This window comes from Scyliorhinus torazame, chromosome 2 (assembly GCF_047496885.1).
Source record: "Scyliorhinus torazame isolate Kashiwa2021f chromosome 2, sScyTor2.1, whole genome shotgun sequence".
Classification (NCBI taxonomy): domain Eukaryota; kingdom Metazoa; phylum Chordata; class Chondrichthyes; order Carcharhiniformes; family Scyliorhinidae; genus Scyliorhinus; species Scyliorhinus torazame.
The window spans coordinates 335346776-335366872 of NC_092708.1; the positions used below are offsets into that span (position 1 = coordinate 335346776).

At 46.4% G+C, this 20097-nt stretch overlaps 1 protein-coding gene across 1 annotated transcript in view; it reads right to left on the reverse strand.

The window, feature by feature from the left end:
• tdrd9 (tudor domain containing 9) overlaps nt 1-20097 on the reverse strand; it is a 255517-nt gene that overhangs the window by 95931 nt on the left and 139489 nt on the right. Inside the window, exons 10-12 of the mRNA XM_072489934.1 lie at nt 16278-16332; nt 4040-4124; nt 1175-1232 (exon numbers count right to left, since the gene is read on the reverse strand). Coding sequence (XP_072346035.1) covers nt 1175-1232; nt 4040-4124; nt 16278-16332 — 198 coding nt within the window. The remainder of the gene's footprint in view (nt 1-1174; nt 1233-4039; nt 4125-16277; nt 16333-20097) is intronic.

Genomic DNA, 20097 nt, shown 5'->3' on the forward strand with positions numbered 1-20097 from the left:
TATCCGTGGTGGATAGTTTTGCAAATACACACTTCAGTAAATGATGATTCCAAAAGTGAAGATGCAGAGCTTCAACAGCATCTGCTTGACACTCTGGAACACAGCTATGGTAAATACTGTAGCTTGAATATAACCTGTGTTCTCATACCCAGCCTACAAATATCAACTTCCAGCAGTTGTTACCAAGTCTTAGCTTGAACATGAACTTAGGAGTCGATGTAAAGTAGGATACGGACAAAATATCTTGCAATGTGCCTCACCATGATGTTTTAAGTAACCAAATTCAACACCATGTATTATGTGTACACATCATTAACATTTCAATCCAGCAATATATAGCAAAGTCATGTATGGAGGCAGATTCTCCGTCACTGTAACCATGTCCCCCATGTGCTGCACATTTATCTGACAATTTGCATGTGTATGTCATGAGCTACTGGAACCCTTTGATCACATGCCTCAGCGTTCTGAATTATGAAGCAAGTTATATTGACACCTTTATTATATGCCAGAGGGTTGGCCTTTTCATTCCCTCTCATCACAAAGACATTGAGATATCAGTGCAACAAACAGGTCAGACAGCCTTTGTATTCTCCAGTCAGTATTTTGAAATGACCACTTGAGCTTTGCAAAGCCCCATGTCTGAGCTTGGGTCACCCATTACCATATCCACACGAGTTAGATTATTGTTTAAAGTTTCATGTACAAGATCTTCAGGCTACTCCACTAACACCACAGAATCATTTGCAAAAGTACAGCAGTTTTCCATAACCATCCAAGTACAAATATACAGAGGCCAACTCTTCCATTGAACAGGCTAACACCAGACAACACACACTTCCACCACAAAACAATTCCATAATTTTTCACCTCTTCCATTCTTGGAGGATATATATTTGGAGTGAACAGGCTAAATAACCCACAGCTTCTGAATTCACATGGACTGTATGAGGAACTAGGTTTAAAAAACTTCAGTAATTAATGCAACTCATGGTATCTTGTGGCTTTGGCTTTAATATATTCAAACAAACATTATTGAAATATTCATTACATGTGTCATAAATATTTGAGTTAGAAGTTTAGAACTATTTTGTGTGTTCTATACCCAAGTAGTACAAACTTAGTGATAAACAGTAAAATCTGTTTTAAACAAGACAAAATAATGAAGGCCTACCATATTTAACATCTGAAACTGTGACAGAGCTCTCAGCGATATTTGTGGACAAAATGATCTATTTTTAAGGGAAAATAGAACAAACAATGACAATGTGAAATATTAAATGAACAAATTAGAATACCATCATTCCAAACCATGTTTCAGCCAAAATAACCAGAAATAAAGCATCTGTGCTATATTAGACTGCAACTTTTATATATAAGAAAATAATGATCAGATTCCAAATCCACAAGCTAAGGGACGCAATATAGATTAGGTAAGTCATTCTGCAATGAATATAGCAAACTTGCATTATGACACCTTTAATGAAGCAAAATGTCCCACGGCACTTTACAGATGTACTATCAAATAACATTTGACACCAAGCCATTGAAGGAGATATTAGGACATGGGATCAGAAAGGTGAGAAAAGAGGGTTGAAGGGCTTCTTAAAGGAGGAAAGAGTAGAGGTGAGGGGGAGGCGCTTAGGGAGAAAACTCCAGAGCTTAGAGGTTCAGCAACTGAAGGGACCACCAAAGATGGTGCAATTAAAATCAGGAATCATAGAATCCCTACAATAGATAGGTTCTTGATTAATAAGGGAATCAGGGGTTATGGAGAGAAGGCAGGAGAATGGGGATGAGAAAGATATCAGCTATGATTGAATGGTGGAGCAGACTGGATGGGCTGATTGGTCTAATTCTGCTCCCATGTCTTATGGTCTTATTCGGCACATCGAGTCTGCACCAACGCTCCGATAGAGGCCCATTCCCCCATTCTATCCCCGTAACCCCTTAACCCCACCTAACCTGCACATCTTTTGATAATGGGGGACAATTTAGCATTGCCAATCCACCTAACCTGCACATCTTTGGACTGTGTGAGGAAACTGGAGGACTCAGAGAAAACCCACACAAACACGGGGAGAAAGTGAAAACGCCGAAAAGTCACCCAAGGCCTGAATTGAACCCAGGTTCCTGGTCTGTGAGACAGTATGCTAACCACTGTCCTGTCCCAAGAATGGGCAAGAGACCAAAGAGTAGAAATAGAACATAGACCATTACAGCGCAGTACAGGCCCTTCGGCCCTCGATGTTGCGCCGACCTGTGAAACCACTCTAAAGCCCATCTACACTATTCCCTTATCGTCCATATGTCTATCCAATGACCATTTGAATACCCTTAGTGTTGGCGAGTCCACTACTGTTGCAGGCAGGGCATTCCTTATCTTAGAGAAGATCACAGAAAGAGGGAGCCGAAAGGGAACTGAAGGACTTGAGAACAAGGATAAGAATTTTAAAACTGAGGCATAACTCATCTGGAAATAAATGTTGGTCAGTAAGCACTGGGGTAATCAATACAAGGTATTTGGTGTCACGTTAGGATAATGGCAATAAGAATTTTGTTTGGCTTTAAGATTACATAAGTGGATGATGGGAAGCTGGCCATAATTACATTGAATTTGTCAAGTCCAGAGCTAATAAAAGCAATTAATTTTTTTTAAAATGTGTAATGAAAAGTAGGCATCACTGGTTCGGCCAGCATTTATTGTCCATCCCCAATTGCCCTTGAGAAGGTGGTAGTGTACTGCTTTCTTGAACTGCTGCACCCCACGTGCTGTTTGAACACACACTGCTGTTAGGAAGAGATTTCCAGGATTTTGACCCAACAACGGTCAAGGAACAGCAATGTAGTTCCAAGTCGGGATGATGTGGGACTTGAGAGGGGAACCTGTAGGTGGTGTTCCTATACACCTGCAACTCTGTCCTTCTAGGTGGTGAAGCTCACAGGTTTAGAAGGTGCTGTCGAAGGAATAATTATGTACTTTTGCCAAGAACTGCAGATAAAGTCTTTGGTACAGGATTCCCATTACAAACCAGCTGTAATCAGAACATATACGCCACATAACCAAACAACTTTAATCTTGCAACAATTTTATAACCACCATGCCTCTGACCTTAACACAGTGAACATCACTGAGCAGCCAGAATTATAAAACTGTAATGTATTTAAAGTGGTGAGGTTGGCAAACACTACACGGTATTCATAATGTCATGCATCTGGAAAATACTGGAGCTGTTTAAATACAGAATAATTTTGTTCTGTCCCTTGGTGTATTTCATTGGCCTGCTAAAAAAACTGCAATAGATTGAATAATTAGTGAACTAAATACTATACATTCCCCTTTCCCTGCGTGTTTGTTGCAACTCCTACTTACTGCAGGAGCAGCTGAACATCAGCAATCTAATGGGGCTGGTTTAGCACAGTGGGCTGAACAGCTGACTTGTAACGCAGAACAAGGCAGCAGCGCATGTTCCATTCCCGTACGGCCTCCCCGAACAGGCACCGGAATGTGGAACTAGGGGCTTTTCACAGTAACTTCATTGAAGCCTATTTGTGACAATAAGCGATTATTATTATTAATATCCTTCACTAAGGTACAGTCTTCAAACTCTTAGAATTCAACTTAGATGAATGCAGGCTGCCACAGCATATATATCGCAACAAAAACAACCTCGACATTTAAGAGGGATATATCCATCTCACTCTTCGAACAGACCTATCCACATATAGTGATACGCCTGCAAGCCAAAATGATCCAGGAACACTGACCAGCAGTACGTTTCTCGGCATTGAGCATATTTACTGTTTGACTTAATTAAACTAGAAGTCACTTTTATCCAAATTAGCTACATTCTTGCAATTTGTCTGTCAGTAATTGAGCTAAAAAAAATACAGCACTATGTGATTGCACAAGTTGTCCAAATGAGGAAATAATAGCTGAACTTCCAATGAGTCACAAAACCAGGTGCTATTTTACTGGAAAATGATCCTAATTAAGTTTTTTTCCCCAAATTATTTAAAAAGTTTCTATCACACTCACCTTTCTATAGCCAGGTACCGGGGTCAGGAACACATTACTCTGTTCTTCCAAGGTCACACTTGAATGTAGTGGGTATACATGCAGCCTACAATCAGAACATCATGTTTTATTTTGAGCTCTTTATGGAGAAGCATGCATTAAGTAAGGCTATCCAGTTTTTGTTAGCTGCACTTGGGCATTGAAGGGAAAGTTAATAAAGTAAAAATATTGGTTTCAATTTTATAACAACATTTTCCAACAACAGCGTCCAAATATACCAACAAGTGACAATGTCTGTTGTTTAGACAAAATGCAGCACAAATGTGACTCAATTTTCAACATTCCTTTCAGGAAAAAAGCTGTAATGTGACAAAGATCCACAAAAAAATGCAGTATTTTTATTAGTATAGTAAAGGACTACAGCAAAGAACAAGGACTAGAGTACTTAACACTGCTGTTGACCTAGCACAACTAAAATGTACTGAGTGGTCTCCTTCTAAGCTGAAGATTTTATAATCAATGGTTCCACTCACTGCTCAGGAATTATTGGGTTTCCAATTATTTCCTCAATTGTTAGTACAGTATACGATATTGCAGCTTCTGTTTTAGCAACCAATTTTGACCCAGATTTTGCTGAAGTAATTACACTGAAACGGACAGCAGCTTTGCTGGCTTTGAAAGCAGACCAAGGCAGGCCAGCAGCACGGTTCAATTCCCGTACCAGCCTCCCCGAACAGGCGCCGGAATGTGGTGACTAGGGGCTTTTCACAGTAACTTCATTTGAAGCCTACTTGTGACAATAAGCGATTTTCACTTCATTTCATTTGGAAATCTGCGCCTGCGCAGAATAATGCAGAAATCCTGAAGTTGCTGTCAGTAATTCTGTCTTCTTAGGAAGTCCCTCAGGATCAAGGATGACTTGCTTCCACTCTGGTTTGATGGGTTCTGATGGTTGTAACGTCTGTCACATACAGGCAGCTAGTGCCTCAAGGGTTAGGTAGATAGGTTGTTTGGAGGTTTGTGCGCTCCCTCTGGCACACCAACTTCACCTATGCACATTCCTGAAGTCTCTCAATTCCTTTGGTGCCTTCCCAAATGAGCATTCTCTATTTTGATCGGTCACAAGCCAGGGTCTTTCAGGAGTTGACAGTATGTTTGACCTCTTCAGGGATGCTTTGAGCCCATCCCGAAAGCATTTCTTCTGTCCTCCTGACAATCTTCTGCAACAACCAAATTCTGAGTAGAGCAGTTGCTTCGGGAGAGTGACGTCTGGCATACGAACAACATGCCTCGCCTAGCGGAGCTGGTTTTTCGTTTTGGTGCCTGCTCTCAGAAACTGAGCTCCAGTTTATTGTCAACTTCTCCAAAGCATTTGAGAAAATGGACCTTTCACCCGGAAAACTACCGTCCTCTTTCAAACAAGCACTGCAAAAATACCCCCCCCCCCAACTCTTTGATAGAGATTATGAGATCCCAGAAAACGTGGACCATTCTCTGCATCTTCAGAGCCTCCTCTTGATGACAGCAGACATGAACAACAAAATTCATCATCGACTCCAATATGCCAGCTCAGCCTTCAGCCAACTGAGGAAGAGAGTATTTGAGGACCAGGAGCTCAATCCTGAGATTAAGGACCTGGTTGCTGGACAGCAGTGATCCCTATGATCCTATATGCTTTGGAGACTTGGGAAAGCTATTGCAGGCACCTCCAAGCACTGGAGAAGTGCCACCCAACAGAAGAAAAAAGTTCCGACCAGTAAGCTTATTTATCGTTTTTTACCGATGCCCATTTTAAGGTATAAAAGACCAATTCGGAAAAGTATTCTTATTTCCCTGTTTTAACTATTTTGGGGGGCAGCTGCTGTTGAGTCACCGGATTTGGAGGATCTTGCAACAGCACTGGTAGTGCAGAAAACCCCCCAGAAGTAGGTACATTAGAACCAACACTGTAGACAGGCCTGGCAAAAAGTTTCCATAATAGTTTATCAGATCTATAAATGAACCGAACTCGGCCACATTCCTGGGCTCCAGAGCTCCTAAATCATTCAAACTTTCCCTTCCACAGGAGATAAGCCTCATGCAGTGATGTAGTCGAGATACTCCATGCCTGGTGCCTGAAAAATGCACTTGCTCTACTTAAGATGCAGTCTTGCCTCGGAAAACCTTATTAAAACTCGATCCAGGTTGCTGAGGTGCTCCCCCTCAGTCCAACCTGAAATTAAAGTGTCATCTAAATAGACTGCAGCATGAGGAATATGTTGTGACAGGTTGCCCATTGATCTTTGGAAGTGAGGATACACCAAGCGATTATACTTGAACAACCCTTTATGCATGTTAATAGTCACATACTGTTTTGAATCTTCCTCTAGCAAGAGTTGTTGATAGGTGTGGCTCATGTCCAGTTTTCAAAACGTCTTGCCTCCTGCAAGGATTGAAAACAGATGGTCTATCCTTAGCAACAAGCAAGTGTCCAGCTTGGAAACCGGATTAATGGTAAATTTGTAATCCCCAAATATGCATATAGTGCCATCACTTTTAGGAACAGGACCAATTGGAGCTGCCCAGCATGAAAATTGAATTGACTCAATGATTTCTAGCCTTCGCAGCCACTTCAATTCATCCTCCACTTTGCCTTTCATAGTGTAGGGCACTGTCCTTGGTTTGAAAAAGCGAGGAGTAACCTGTGGATCTATGAACAATTTGACTGTATTACCCTGCAATGTATCTAGTTTGTCTTTGAAAACCTCCGGTATTTCGGAATAACGTCTTGTCACTTGCTTTATTTCACCCCAATTCAACTGAATTTTCCTAAGCCAGTCACACCCTAGTAGACTAGGCCCATGTCCTTTTACTATCACGGGCCATGCTCATGCTTCTTGGCTGTTGTATGCAATATCTACTTCCAACACTCCAAGCAATGGTACAGTTCCACAGGTGTACGTCCAAAGGTTGATTCTTGCCTGAGTAAGAGCTGCTGCCTGCTTAGAGCCCAAATCTTCCTGAAGGTTTCCTCAGTGATTACCAATTCAGAGGTTCATCCACCTCTACCTTGATTTTCTGCCCAATTACCTTCACTGTGGCATAAATAGGCTTTGCACTCCCCTCACTCACATGAAACATGTTACAAGAGGGCTCCTCTACTTCGTTTGAGTTTGCCAACTGATGCGCCGTCGACTGAAGCTTTGTTGCATTTGAAGTTCCCTGCTCAGCATTCGACTTTCTTGAGCACCCTGGCACGTCTTCGCTAAATGCCCCTTCTTGTTACACTGGTGACAAACAGCATCCATAAACATAATGATTTGCATAGTGTGATCTTCCACACCTGAAACACTCCACTGACTTCACTTTTTTACTTGCAATTTATTTCGTTATTTGATGCAGTGCACCTGCCTGTGTGGGCCATTGGCAACCATTTCCATGTCCTGAGATATTTCTAGAGCCTTCTTAAAAGTGTGGTTTCTCCCAACAAACGTCCCTGAATGCTGTCCTCATTAATGCCACAAACTAGTCTGTCCCAAAGCATGACTTTCAAACCTGCAACAAAGTTAGCCAAAAACTGTCCCATCTTCTGAAAAATGACAATAGAATTTGAAACATTGTACAGTTCTGAGCGTTTAGGATTGTGGGTGATTCTGACCAAGTGTAACTAAAAGCGTAAATTAAATGCCCCATTTCCATGGTGTAGCTAAATTTCTCACTAGCTTGCAAGTTTGCTACTCTCACACACTCGGGAGAATTGAGCACTTTCTAGCCTCATCTCCAATCCCATTTGCCAAGAGTATTCCAACCTTTCCACATATTCATTCCACTTCTTGTTGTCTTCACAAAGTCACTGATAAACCCAAACATAGCCACAGTGCTGCTAACTTGTGTTCCGTCGGTAAACTTCGCAAAACTTTGTGCTGAAACCTGTTTTTTTTTCTAATTCTCATCGGCAAAAAGATGTGTAACTTGACCACAAAAAGGTGGTCGAAAGTAAGTTAATCTTCTTTGATATATAAAAATAACGACAAAAAAAAAAAAAAAAAAAAAACAGGATCAGTTAGTTAAACATCAAAATAACCGTAACATAATAGAATTAGAACTAATGGCAGTTAAATTTGAATATACACAGGTAACAAAAATTAATGTCACAGTACTTATCGATGACAGCAGAAAATATTTTAATAAGATGATGCATAATAATAACACTATAACAAGCACCAACCACTGTATATGGCCTTTTCTGACCTCTTAAAAGCCCCAGATTCTCAACCACAAAGGCTTATAGTATATCCCCTTCAAATTGTGTTTCCCTCAAATGCTTCACCATACTCCACAATGAGATGCTGCACTATTGAGGTTTCCCTAAACTGTAATCTCTATTGCAATCTTGATTTAATTAAAACATGTGCTTTTATGCTATTCATCTCAGTAAAAAAAACAGACTGATTGCGAACATAACTCCTGTTACATGCCAAGATATTTCCTGGATTTGGCAGCAGATTTAAACTGCTTTTCAGTGAAGGGAAAACCGTACCACAGAAATTGCTGAATTTCTGTAGGTAGCTTTCTTTGAGGTCAGTGTTGAGCACTCTTTCTTCAATATTGACAAGATCCAAATCATTATGTTAACATTGAAAACCCCTTTCAGTGTCACTGACAGGTGTAATATAAATGCAGATAACTAGTGACACTTTTATAATTAATTTTGACATACATGGAGTGAGAGATGGGACTACAAATGTCTGTGCATGCCTTGTTACTGTATTTTAAAACAGCCAACTGGCTTGAGGCATTCCCTTTCAAATACATCTATTCCTGATGGGACACTTAAAGAAAACGTAAGAGCAAGCATTTGTTATTCAAAGTGCTCCTTCTTTAGAAGGAATCAACAACCTTGCAAGAAATTTTGTGCAGGGGGGTTGGGTTAGACTGCTGACAGGGAGGGGACTTTTAAGCTGGTGGAGGAGGAGAGTTGATGGTGGTGGCTGCCTGGGGGTGGGCCAGGTGAAGTATGGGGCATGGGCCAAGGATGGCTCAGGAGAGGTTATGGCTGACCAGCAGGGGAGAGGGGTAGGGTGCCCCCGACTAGGCTGGTCACGTGGAACGTTCACGGGCTAAATGGGCCGGTCAAAAGGACCCGTGTGTTCACACATTTGAGGCAATTGAAGGTGGACGTGGCCATGTTGCAGGAGACGCATTTGAAGGTGCGAGATCAGGTTAGGTTGAGGAAGGGATGGGTCAGACAGGTGTTACATTCGGGATTGGACTTTAAAACGAGGGGGTGGCAATCCTGATCAATAAAAGGGTGGCATTTGAGGTGGGGAAGGTAGAGGCGGACCCGTGGGGTAGATTCATCATGGTTAGTGGGCAGCTGGAGGGAATGGCCGTGGTATTGGTGAATATATATGCCCCAAACTGGGACGATGTTGAGTTCGTTAGGAGGGTGCTAGGGAAGATCCCGGACCTGGATTCACATCGACTGATTATGGGGGGGGGAGACTTTAACACAGTCCTGGATCCGAGGTCCGGAAAGGTGTCAGCTATGGCAGGAGCTAAGGGAGGTTATAGAGCACATGGGAGGGGTGGACCCTGGAGGTTTGGGAGGCCAAGGAGTAAGAAGTTTTCTTTTTTTTAATATAAATATTTTATTAAAGTATTTGCAGAATTTTATCATAACACAAACAACATGGTAAAATAGACATTTCCCACCAACCCATTCTGTACATCCCTTAACCATATTGCACCATCCACCCCCCCCTTCAGTATGCTGCTTCTGCTGACATTTTAATTTTCCCAGAGAAAGTTGACGAACGGCTGCCACCTCCGAGAGAACCCCAGCATTGACCCTCTCAAGGCAAACTTTATTATCTCCAGCTTGAGAAACCCAGCCATGTCACTGACCCAAGTCTCCACACTCGGGGGGCTTCGAGTCCCTCCACACTAAAAGGATCTGTCTCCGGGCTACAAGGGAGGCAAAGGCCAGGACGCCAGCCTCTTTCACTCCCTGAACTCCCGGGTCTTCTGACACATCAAAGATCGCCATCTCTGGTCTCGGCACCACCCGCGTACCTAGCACCTTGGACATTGCCTTCGCAAACCCCTGCCAAAACCCTCGAAGCTTCGGCCATGCCCAGAACATGTGGACATGGTTTGCTGGGCTTCCCGCGCACCTCACACATCTATCTTCTACCCCAGAAAACCTACTCATCCTCGCCGCCGTCAAGTGTGCCCGGTGTACCACTTTAAACTGTATTAGACTGAGACTGGCACATGATGAGGAGGAATTAACCCTGCTTAGGGCGTCCGCCCACAGACCCGCCTCTAACTCCCCACCTAGCTCCTCCTCCCACTTGCCCTTCAGCTCCTCCACCGGGGTTTCCTCCGCCTCCAACTACTCCTGATAGACATCGGACACCTTCCCCTCCCCCACCCAGATACCAGAGATTGCTCTGTCCTGTATCCCCCATGGCGGTATCAGCGGTAAAGCCAACACCTGTTTCCTCAGAAAGTCCCGCACTTGCAAATATCCGAAACCACTCCCCGGCGTCAGCTTGAACTTGTCCTCCAGCGCCTTTAGACTGGGAAAACTCCCGTCAATTAAAAGATCACCCATCCGTCTAATTCCTGCTCTCTGCCAGCCCCAGAACCCGCCATCTATCCTGCCCGGTGCGAACCTGTGGTCATTGCAAATCGGGGTCCAGACGGACGCACCCTTTACCTTCTTGTACCTCCTCCATTGCCCCCAGATCCTCAGTGCCGCCACTACTACCGGACTTGTGGAGTATCGGGCCGGCGAGAACGGCAGAGGTGTCGTTACCAGTGCTCCCAAACTGGTGTCTTTACATGACGCCGCCTCCATCCGCTACCATGCCGACCCCTCCCCCACCACCCACTTCCTAATCATTGCTATATTCGCCGCCCAGTAGTAGTTGCAGAAGTTCGGCGGCGCCAACCCACCCTCCCCCCGACTGCGCACCAACAACATTTTCTTCACTCACGGGGTTTTATTCGACCATACAAAGCCCCAAATAGTCTTATTCACCCGCATAAAAAAGGCCTTAGGGATGAAGATGGGGAGGCACTGGAAGACAAACAAAAATCTGGGGAGAACCGTAATTTTCACGGTCTGTACCCTCCCCTCCAACGAAAGCGGGAGCATATCCCATCTTTTAAAGTCCCCTTCCATTTTCTCTACCAGCCGGGTTAGGTTGAGCCTGTGTAATGCCTCCCATTTCCGAGCCACCTGTATTCCCAGGTAGTGAAAGTTCCTCTCTACCATCCTGAGCGGCAGCTCCTTCAGTCTCCTCTCCTACTACACCCGATCAAAAGCCTGCTCAGCGTCCAATCGCAACCACCACCTCCGCCTCCTCTCCTTCCGAGGGCATCATAATTATATTTAAAAGCCTCCGGATGTTAGCATTGAGCTGTCTGCCCTTAACAAATCCAGTTTGGTCCTCCCCTATCACCCCCAGGACACAGTCTTCTATTCTGGTGGCCAAAATCTTAGCCAGCAGCTTGGCATCGACGTTCAAAAGCGAAATCGGCCTATATGACCCACATTGCTCCGGGTCCTTCTCTCGTTTAAGAATGAGTGAAATCGAGGCCTGCAACATCGTTGGGGGGAGGATCCCCCTCTCTCTAGCCTCATTAAAGGTCCTCATCAGCGGCGGGCACAACACCTCTGAGAATTTCTTTTAAAATTCTACCCAGTAACTGTCCGGCCCTGGAGCCTTGCCCGGCTGCATGCCCTCCAGTCCTTTAACAATTTCCTCTGCCTCAATCGGGGACGCCAGCCCCTCCACCAGGTCCTCCTCCACCCTCGGAAACCTCAACTGATCTAAGAATCGCTTCATCCCTTCTGCTCCAGCCGGGGATTCCGACTCATATAATTTGCTATTAAATTATTTTAAAACGTTGTTCGCCCCCCGTGGGTCCAAGACCATGTTACCCTCCCTATTCCTTACTCCCCCAATCTCCCTGGCCATCTCTCTCTTCCTAAGCTGGTGCGCCAGCATCCTGCTCGCCTTTTCCCCATATTCTTAGACCGCCCCCCCCCCTTGCCCTCCTCAACTGCTCCACCGCTCTCCCCGTGATCAACAACTCAAACTCTGCCTGTAGCTTCCGGCGCTCCCTCAGGAGCCCAACGTACGGGCCTCCGCATATCTCCTATCCACTCGAAGTATCTCCTCCACTAATCTCTCCATCTCTACTCGTTCCACCTTTTCTCTATGGGACCAAATTGAAATTAGTTCCCCTCTTGCAACTGCCTTCAGAATCTCCCAAACCGTCACTGCTGATACCTCTCCAATATCATTTGTTTCCAGATAATTCTGGATGGACTTATTCACCCGCCCGCAGACCGCTGAGAAAGGAGTTTTCATTCTACTCCCATGTGCATAAGGTGCAGATGACACAAAGGTTGGTGGAATTGCGGATAGCGATGAGGACTGTCAGAGGATACAGCAGGATTTAGATTGTTTGGAGACTTGGGCGGAGAGATGGCAGATGGAGTTTAATCCGGACAAACGTGAGGTAATGCATTTTGGAAGGTCTAATGCAGGTAGGGAATATACAGTGAATGGTAGAACCCTCAAGAGTATTGAAAGTCAAAGAGATCTAGGAGTACAGGTCCACAGGTCACTGAAAGGGGCAACACAGGTGGAGAAGGTAGTCAAGAAGGCATACGGCATGCTTGCCTTCATTGGCCGGGGCATTGAGTATAAGAATTGGCAAGTCATGTTGCAGCTGTATAGAACCTTAGTTAGGCCACACTTGGAGTATAGTGTTCAATTCTGGTTGCCACACTACCAGAAGGATGTGGAGGCTTTAGAGAGGGTGCAGAAGAGATTTACTAGAATGTTGCCTGGTATGGAGGGCATTAGCTATGAGGAGCGGTTGATTAAACTCGGTTTGTTCTCCCTGGAACGAAGGAGGTTGAGGGGCGACCTGATAGAGGTCTACAAAATTATGAGGGGCATAGACAGAGTGGATAGTCAGAGGCTTTTCCCCGGGGTCAATTACTAGGGGGCATATGTTTAAGGTGAGAGGGGCAAGGTTTAGAGTAGATGTACGAGGCAAGTTTTTTTACGCAGAGGGTAGTGGGTGCCTGGAACTCGCTACCGGAGGTGGTGGTGGAAGCAGGGACGATAGTGACATTTAAGGGGCATCTTGACAAATACATGAATAGGATGGGAATAGAGGGATACGGACCCAGGAAGTGTAGAAGATTGTAGTTTAGTCGGGCAGCATGGTCGGCACGGGCTTGGAGGGCCGAACGGCCTGTTCCTGTGCTGTACATTTCTTTGTTCTTTGTTGTTCTTTGTGTACTCCCGGATAGATTTCTTTGTGCTGGTCATTGGTAAGATTTTAGAGTCTGTTATTAAAGATGAGATCGTAAAGTACTTGGAAGTGCATGGTAAAATAAGACTAAGTCAGCACGGCTTTGTCAAAGGCGAGGTCGTGTCTGACAAATCTGTTAAGAGTTCTTTGAGGAGGAAACAAGGAAGTTAGACAAAGAAGAACCAGTGGACGTGATTTATTTAGATTTCCAGAAGGCCTTTGACAAGGTGCCGCATAGGAGACTGTTAAATACGTTTAAAAAGCCCATGGTGTTAAGGGTAAGATCCTGGCATGGAATGAGGATTGGTTGACTGGCAGAAGGCAGAGAGTGGGGATAAAAGGGTCTTTTTCAGGATGGCAGCCGGTGACTAGTGGTGTGCCTCAGGGGTCTTTGCTGGGACCACAACTTTTCACAATATACATTAATGATCTGGAAGAAGGAACTGAAGGCACTGTTGCTAAGCTTGCAGATGATACAAAGATCTGTAGAGGGACAGGTAGTATGGAGGAAGCAAGGAGGCTGCAGAGGATTTGAACAAGCTAGGAGAGTGGGCAATGAAGTGGCAAATGAAATACAATGTGGAAAAGTGAGAGGTTATGCACTTTGGAAGGAGGAATTTAGGCATAGACTATTTACTAAATGGGGAAATGCTTAGGAAATCAGAAGCACAAAGGGACTTGGGAGTCCTTGTTCATGATTCTCTTAAGGTTAACGTGTAGGTTCAGTCGGCAGTTAAGGCAGCAAATGCAATGTCAGCATTCATGTCAAGAGGGCTAGAATACAAGACCAGGGAGGTACTTCCGAGCCTGTATACGGCTCTGGTCAGACCCCATTTGGAGAATTGTGAGCGGTTTTGGGCCCCGTTTCGAAGGAAGGATGTGCTGTCCTTGGAAAGGGTCTAGAGGAGGTTCACAAGAATGATCCCTGGAATGAAGAACTTGTCGTATGAGGAACGGTTGAGGACTCTGGGTCTATACATGTTGGAGTTTAGAAGGATGAGGGGGGATCTTTTGAAACTTACAGGATACTGCGAGGCCTGGATAGAGTGGACATGGAGAGGATATTTCCACTTGTAGGAGAAACTAGAACCAGAGGACACCATCTCAAATGAAAGGGACGATCCTTTAAAACAGAGATGAGGAGGAATTTCTTCAGCCAGAGGGTGATGAATCGGTGGAACACTTTGTCGCAGAAGGCTGTGGAGGCCAAATCACAGTGTCTTTAAGACAGAGATAGATCGGTTCTTGATGAATAAGGGGATCAGGGGTTATGGGGAGAAGGCAGGAGAATGGGGATGAGAAAATATCAGCCCTGATTGAATGGCGGAGCAGACTCGATGGGCCCAGTGGCCTAATTCTCCTCTTTTGTCTTCTGGTCTTTAGGAGCTGGCAACGGGCAGGGATTGAGACATTTGGTAATCTCTTCATTGAATAGGGTTTTACGAGGCTGGATAGATGAGAGGAGGAGTTCGAGTTACCGGCTGGGAACGGATTTCGGTACCTACAGGTACAGGACTTTGTCCGGAGGCAGGTTCCAAGCTTCCCTTGCCTCTCTCCGAGGGGACTGCAGGATAAGGCGATGTCAAAAACAGGGGTTGGGGAGATGAGGGTCCCGGAAATATATAAGGAATTGATGGAGTGGGAAGGCGCCCAATTGGGGAGGTGAAGAGGAAGTGGGATGAAGAGTTGGGAGGGGAGTTGGAAGTCGAGCTATGGGAAAAGCCCTCGAGGAGAGTCAATTCATCCTTGTCGTGTACCAGGCTTAGCCTGATCCAGTTCAAAGTAGTCCATAGGGCTCATATGACTGGCCCAGATGAGTAGGGTTTTTGAGGAGATGGAGGACAGATGTGAGAGGAGCGGGGAAAGTCCAACGAATCACGTCCATATGTTTTGGGCGTGTCCGAAGCAGAGGAGATTCTGGCAGGTATTTGCGGACGTCATGTCAGAGGTCCTAGAAGGGAGGGTTACTCAGAGTCCAGAGATAGCAATATTTAGGGTGTCGGAAGATCCGCGGGCCCAGGAGGGGAGAGAGGCCGACGTACTGGCTTTTGCCTCTCTGGTGGCCCGGAAACGGATTTTGCTGGGATGGAGGGACTCGGAGCCTCCAAAGTCAGGGACGTGGGTCAGCGACATGGCAGGGTTTCTCAGGCTGGAGAAGATTAAGTTTGCCTTAAAGGTTCATTTCAGGTGTGCGCTTGGAGGTGGCAACCATTTGTCGACTTCTTGAAGGACAACTGCCGTGAGCAGAAAGGGGGGGGGGGCGGGGGGAGGCATGGCATTGTAGAATAATGCCATTACCTATCTAATCTAATATACGGGCAGTCAGGAGGTAGGACGGGGTTCATTGTGATGTTGCGTGTGTCGGACCGCTCTGTTGTTTAGAATGTTCAAATGTTTAAAGTATAAATGCTTCAAAAAAATGTTTTCTTAAAAAAAAAGAAATTTTGCGGAGAAAATTGCTGTGTGATAGGGAAACAGCAGGGAAGTAGCACTAATAGCCTAGTGTTCTTCAGACCCAGCACTGATACAATAGGCCAAGTGGCATCCTCCTGTATTGTGAGATTCTGCTATTTTAACTTTTCAAATGTTATCAACTAGGAGCCGTCCTGATGACTGCAGTAATAAATTACAACAGTGGGACTAATAGGTCACACCAGATTACTCAATTACCTACAACGAGGGAATATGACTTGAAACAGATATCAGATGCAGTAGCCATCAAATTCTAGAAAATTGCACAATTTGCTTTTTGACTAAAGTCAGGTTTTATTAATTTGCAATTATACATGGCCTTTAACAGTGAAAAACATTCCAAGTTGCTTCAAAGACATGAGGAAAACGGAAGCAACAGTTAGATGACCAAACACACTTTCAGAGGTTTTACTTCTCTGTTGCATACATTAGAGAGATTAAACCACAATAGGCAGTGCCTTACCTCTTCTGAACCATAGAGGTGAGGACTTCATGAAGATGATTTATTTCTGCCAGGCCTAAAGAGAGGAGACATTAGAGGTGAAGAATAAAGAAAAGTGGCAGGAGACCAGGAGAATGCATCAATGTAGATTTTTAAGAAAATGTATCTAATTTCAGCTATATTGCACATCTCACTTTTCTGCAAAAGAAACAAGAACAAAAGAAATAATTCTGAATATGTAAAGTAATTCTCAACTTTCTTTTGAAACTTTAGAATATTAAAAGGCACCTGTATTTACAAACATCTGAAATTTGATCTTACCATTATCGACAATATAAAATAGAAAGAATTAGATCGGGAATCATAGAGAAACGTGCAATTTTCGAGTACATGCTACAGATATCCTGGTAAAGAAATCAGAAACAAGTCTGCACTTAAAATGATTCTGGCTGACAATAGTCACAGGCAGAAGATGGGAACTGTGCTGCATGCAGGCATTTTGGGTTGATAAACAATACTGAAGTGCAACTGCACCTTATAATTCTGGGGAAAAAACAACAAACCACTAACTTGATGTGGATGTAAAATGCCTAATTGAAATAGGAGGTTCTGTTCCTCCAGTTTGTGTGATGCTTCACTGGAATATTGCAGCAGGCCATGGTTGGACATGTGGGTATGGTGAGTAGAAATGGCAAGCAACAGGAAGGTTGCGGTAATGCTTGCAGACTGCGAGTAAAGCAGTCACCTAGTCTGTGTTTAGTGTTCCCAGTGTAGAGGAGACTGCACTGGGAGCAGCAAATACAGTAGATAAAATTAGAGGTGCAAGTGGAATGTTGTTTCACCTGATAAAGTGTTTGAGGCCTTGTGTGGTAGTACCAGGTATTGCGGTACCCAAGAGGCTGATGACCATTGGTTAAACCCAGGAGTTTACCATTGGCTGTTGATACGTAGCTCCGCCCTGACAGGCAGCACAGTAGAGGGCAGCACGGTAGCATTGTGGGTAGCACAATTGCTTCACAGCTCCAGGGTCCCAGGTTCGATTCCGACTTGGGTCACTGTCTGTGCGGAGTCTGCACATCCTCCCCGTGTGTGCGTGGGTTTCCTCCAGGTGCTCCGGTTTCCTCCCACAGTCCAAAGATATGCAGGTTAGGTGGTTTGGCCATGATAAATTGCCCTCAGTGTCCAAAATTGCCCTTGGTGTTGGGTGGGGTTACTGGGTTATGGAGATAGGGTGGAGGTGGTGACCTTGGGTAGAGTGCTCTTTCCAAGAGCCGGTGCAGACTCGATGGGCCGAATGGCCTCCTTCTGCACTGTAAATTCTACGAATCCCAGGCGCAGTATAAGAAACGGTGCAGTCCCAGCAGCCTTTACTTTCTGTACCGAAGCTGCTGGGGAACAAGTTCTAGTCGATTAAAGCCTTCAGTTATGAAATCACTGTCTTGAGTGTAACTGGTCGTGCATCAATTTAATCGACTAGACTTAAGCTGGAAGGATGGATCTTCGAATCAAACCGGAGTGCCTTCAACTCAGCCCCTACGCGGACAACTCGGCTGCAATATTTAAACACTGGCTGGCGTGCTTTAAGGACTACCTCGAGACGGCCAGAGGCATCCCCTCAGAAGGACAGAAAATGCACCTCATGCGCCCAAGGGTCAGCCCTGGGATCTACCCCCTTATCGAGGAGGCGGAGGTCTATGATGCCGCGATCGAACTGCTAAAAGGACATTATATCTGCCCTGTAAATCAGGTCTACGCACGTCACCTGCTTGCAACTAGATGGCAAAGCCCCGGGGAATCGTTGGAGGATTTCTACCGGGCGTTACTGGTGCTAGGCCGAAACTGTGGCTGCCCGCAAGTTTCGGGGAGCGAGCACACGGAACTTTTAATCAGGGATGCTTTCGTAGCGGGTATGAGCTCCTCAGATATCCGCCGAAGACTCCTAGAAAAAGACACCCTGGGACTCAGAGGCACGGGCCCTGGCAGGGTCCATGGCGTAGCCTACCAAAACGCACAGTCTTATGCGCCCGACCACGCGGCGGCCCCCTGGACTGCGCGGCCCCCTGGACTGCGTGGCACCCCGCAGCGGCAACCCCACAGACCTTCCCCCTGACCCCGCAGGCCTGTGCTACGAGACGGCCTGCTAACGCCGCCGGGCCCCGCTGTTTCTTCTGCGGGCAGGCGAATCATCCCCGCCCGCGCTGCCCGACCCGCACCGCCGCATGCAAAGGGTGCGGCAAGAAGGGCCACTTTGTGGGGGTCTGCCAGGCCCGCGCCGTGGCCGCGGTCTCCAGACCGCCGCGGCAACCCCCCCTTCAGGCCCTGACCGGCCAGCGCTCACCGCCACCCCCCTATCCTAGGGCTACGTGCGACCCACGGGCGTGGCTAGCTTGCCCCCCCCGGACACCACGCTGGATGGGTGGGCGCCGCCATTTTGTCCATCCCCAGCCACCATGTGCGACCCATGGGTGACGCCATCTTGGATGGGGCCCCAGGCCCCCAGCACCACCGACTACACGCTGCCCGATCAGAACTCGCAACTGCTTCATCTGGCCTCGGTGACACTGGACCAAAGTCGAACCCGGACACTCGCAACAGCAACAATGACGGTCTTCATCAACGGCCACGAGACGTCTTGCCTAATTGACTCTGGGAGCACGGAAAGCTTTGTTCACCCCGACATGGTAAGGCAGGCTGTTACCCACCCTGTAAACCAAAGGATCTCCCTGGCCTCCGGGTCACACTCGGTGGAGATAAAGGGGTTCTGCCTAGCGAACCTCACTGTCCAAGGCAAGAGATTCAACAATTTCTGCCCGTCTGTCCTGCCGCACCTCTGCGCGGCTACCCTCCTGGGGCTGGACTTCCAATGCAATTTGCAAAGCCTGACCTTGAAATTCGGCGGCCCTATACCCCCCCCCCTTACTGTCTGCGGCCTCGCGACCCTTAAGGTCGACCCGCCTTCCCTGTTTGCAAACCTCACCCCGGATTGCAAACCCGTCGCCACCAGGAGCAGACGGTACAGTGCCCAGGACGGGACCTTCATCAGGTCAGAGGTCCAAAGGCTGCTGAGGGAAGGGGTCATCGAAGCGAGCAACAGTCCCTGGAGAGCTCAAGTAGTGGTGGTAAAGACCGGGGAGAAACATAGGATGGTCATTGACGACAGTCAGACCATCAACAGGTTTACGCAGCTGGACGCGTACCCTCTCCTCCGTATAGCCGACCTGGTAAACAGGATTGCACAATACAAGGTCTTCTCCACGGTGGATCTCAAGTCTGCCTATCACCAGCTACCCCTCCGTAATAGTGACCGCAAGTACACTGCCTTAGAAGCAGATGGGCGGCTCTATCAATTTTTAAAGAGTTCCCTTTGGTGTCACTAATGGGGTCTCGGTCTTCCAGCGAGAGATGGACCGAATGGTTGACCGGGACGGCTTACGCGCAACGTTCCAGTATCTGGATAACGTCACCATCTGTGGCCATGACCAGCAGGACCACGACACCAACCTCCGCAAATTTCTCCAGACCACAAAAATCCTTAACCTGACATACAATAAGGATAACTGCGTATATAGCACCGACCGTCTATCCATTCTAGGCTACGTAGTGCGAAATGGAGTTATAGGCCCCGACCCTGAGCGCATGCGCCCCCTTATGGAGTTCCCCCTCCCTCACTGCCCTAAGGCCCTGAAGCGCTGCCTCAGGTTTTTCAGCTATTACGCACAGTGGGTCCCCAACTACGCAGACAAAGCCCGACCCCTAATCCAGTCCACAACCTTTCCCCTGTCGACGGAGGCCCGCCAGGCCTTCAGCCGCATCAAAGCAGATATTGCAAAGGCCACGATGC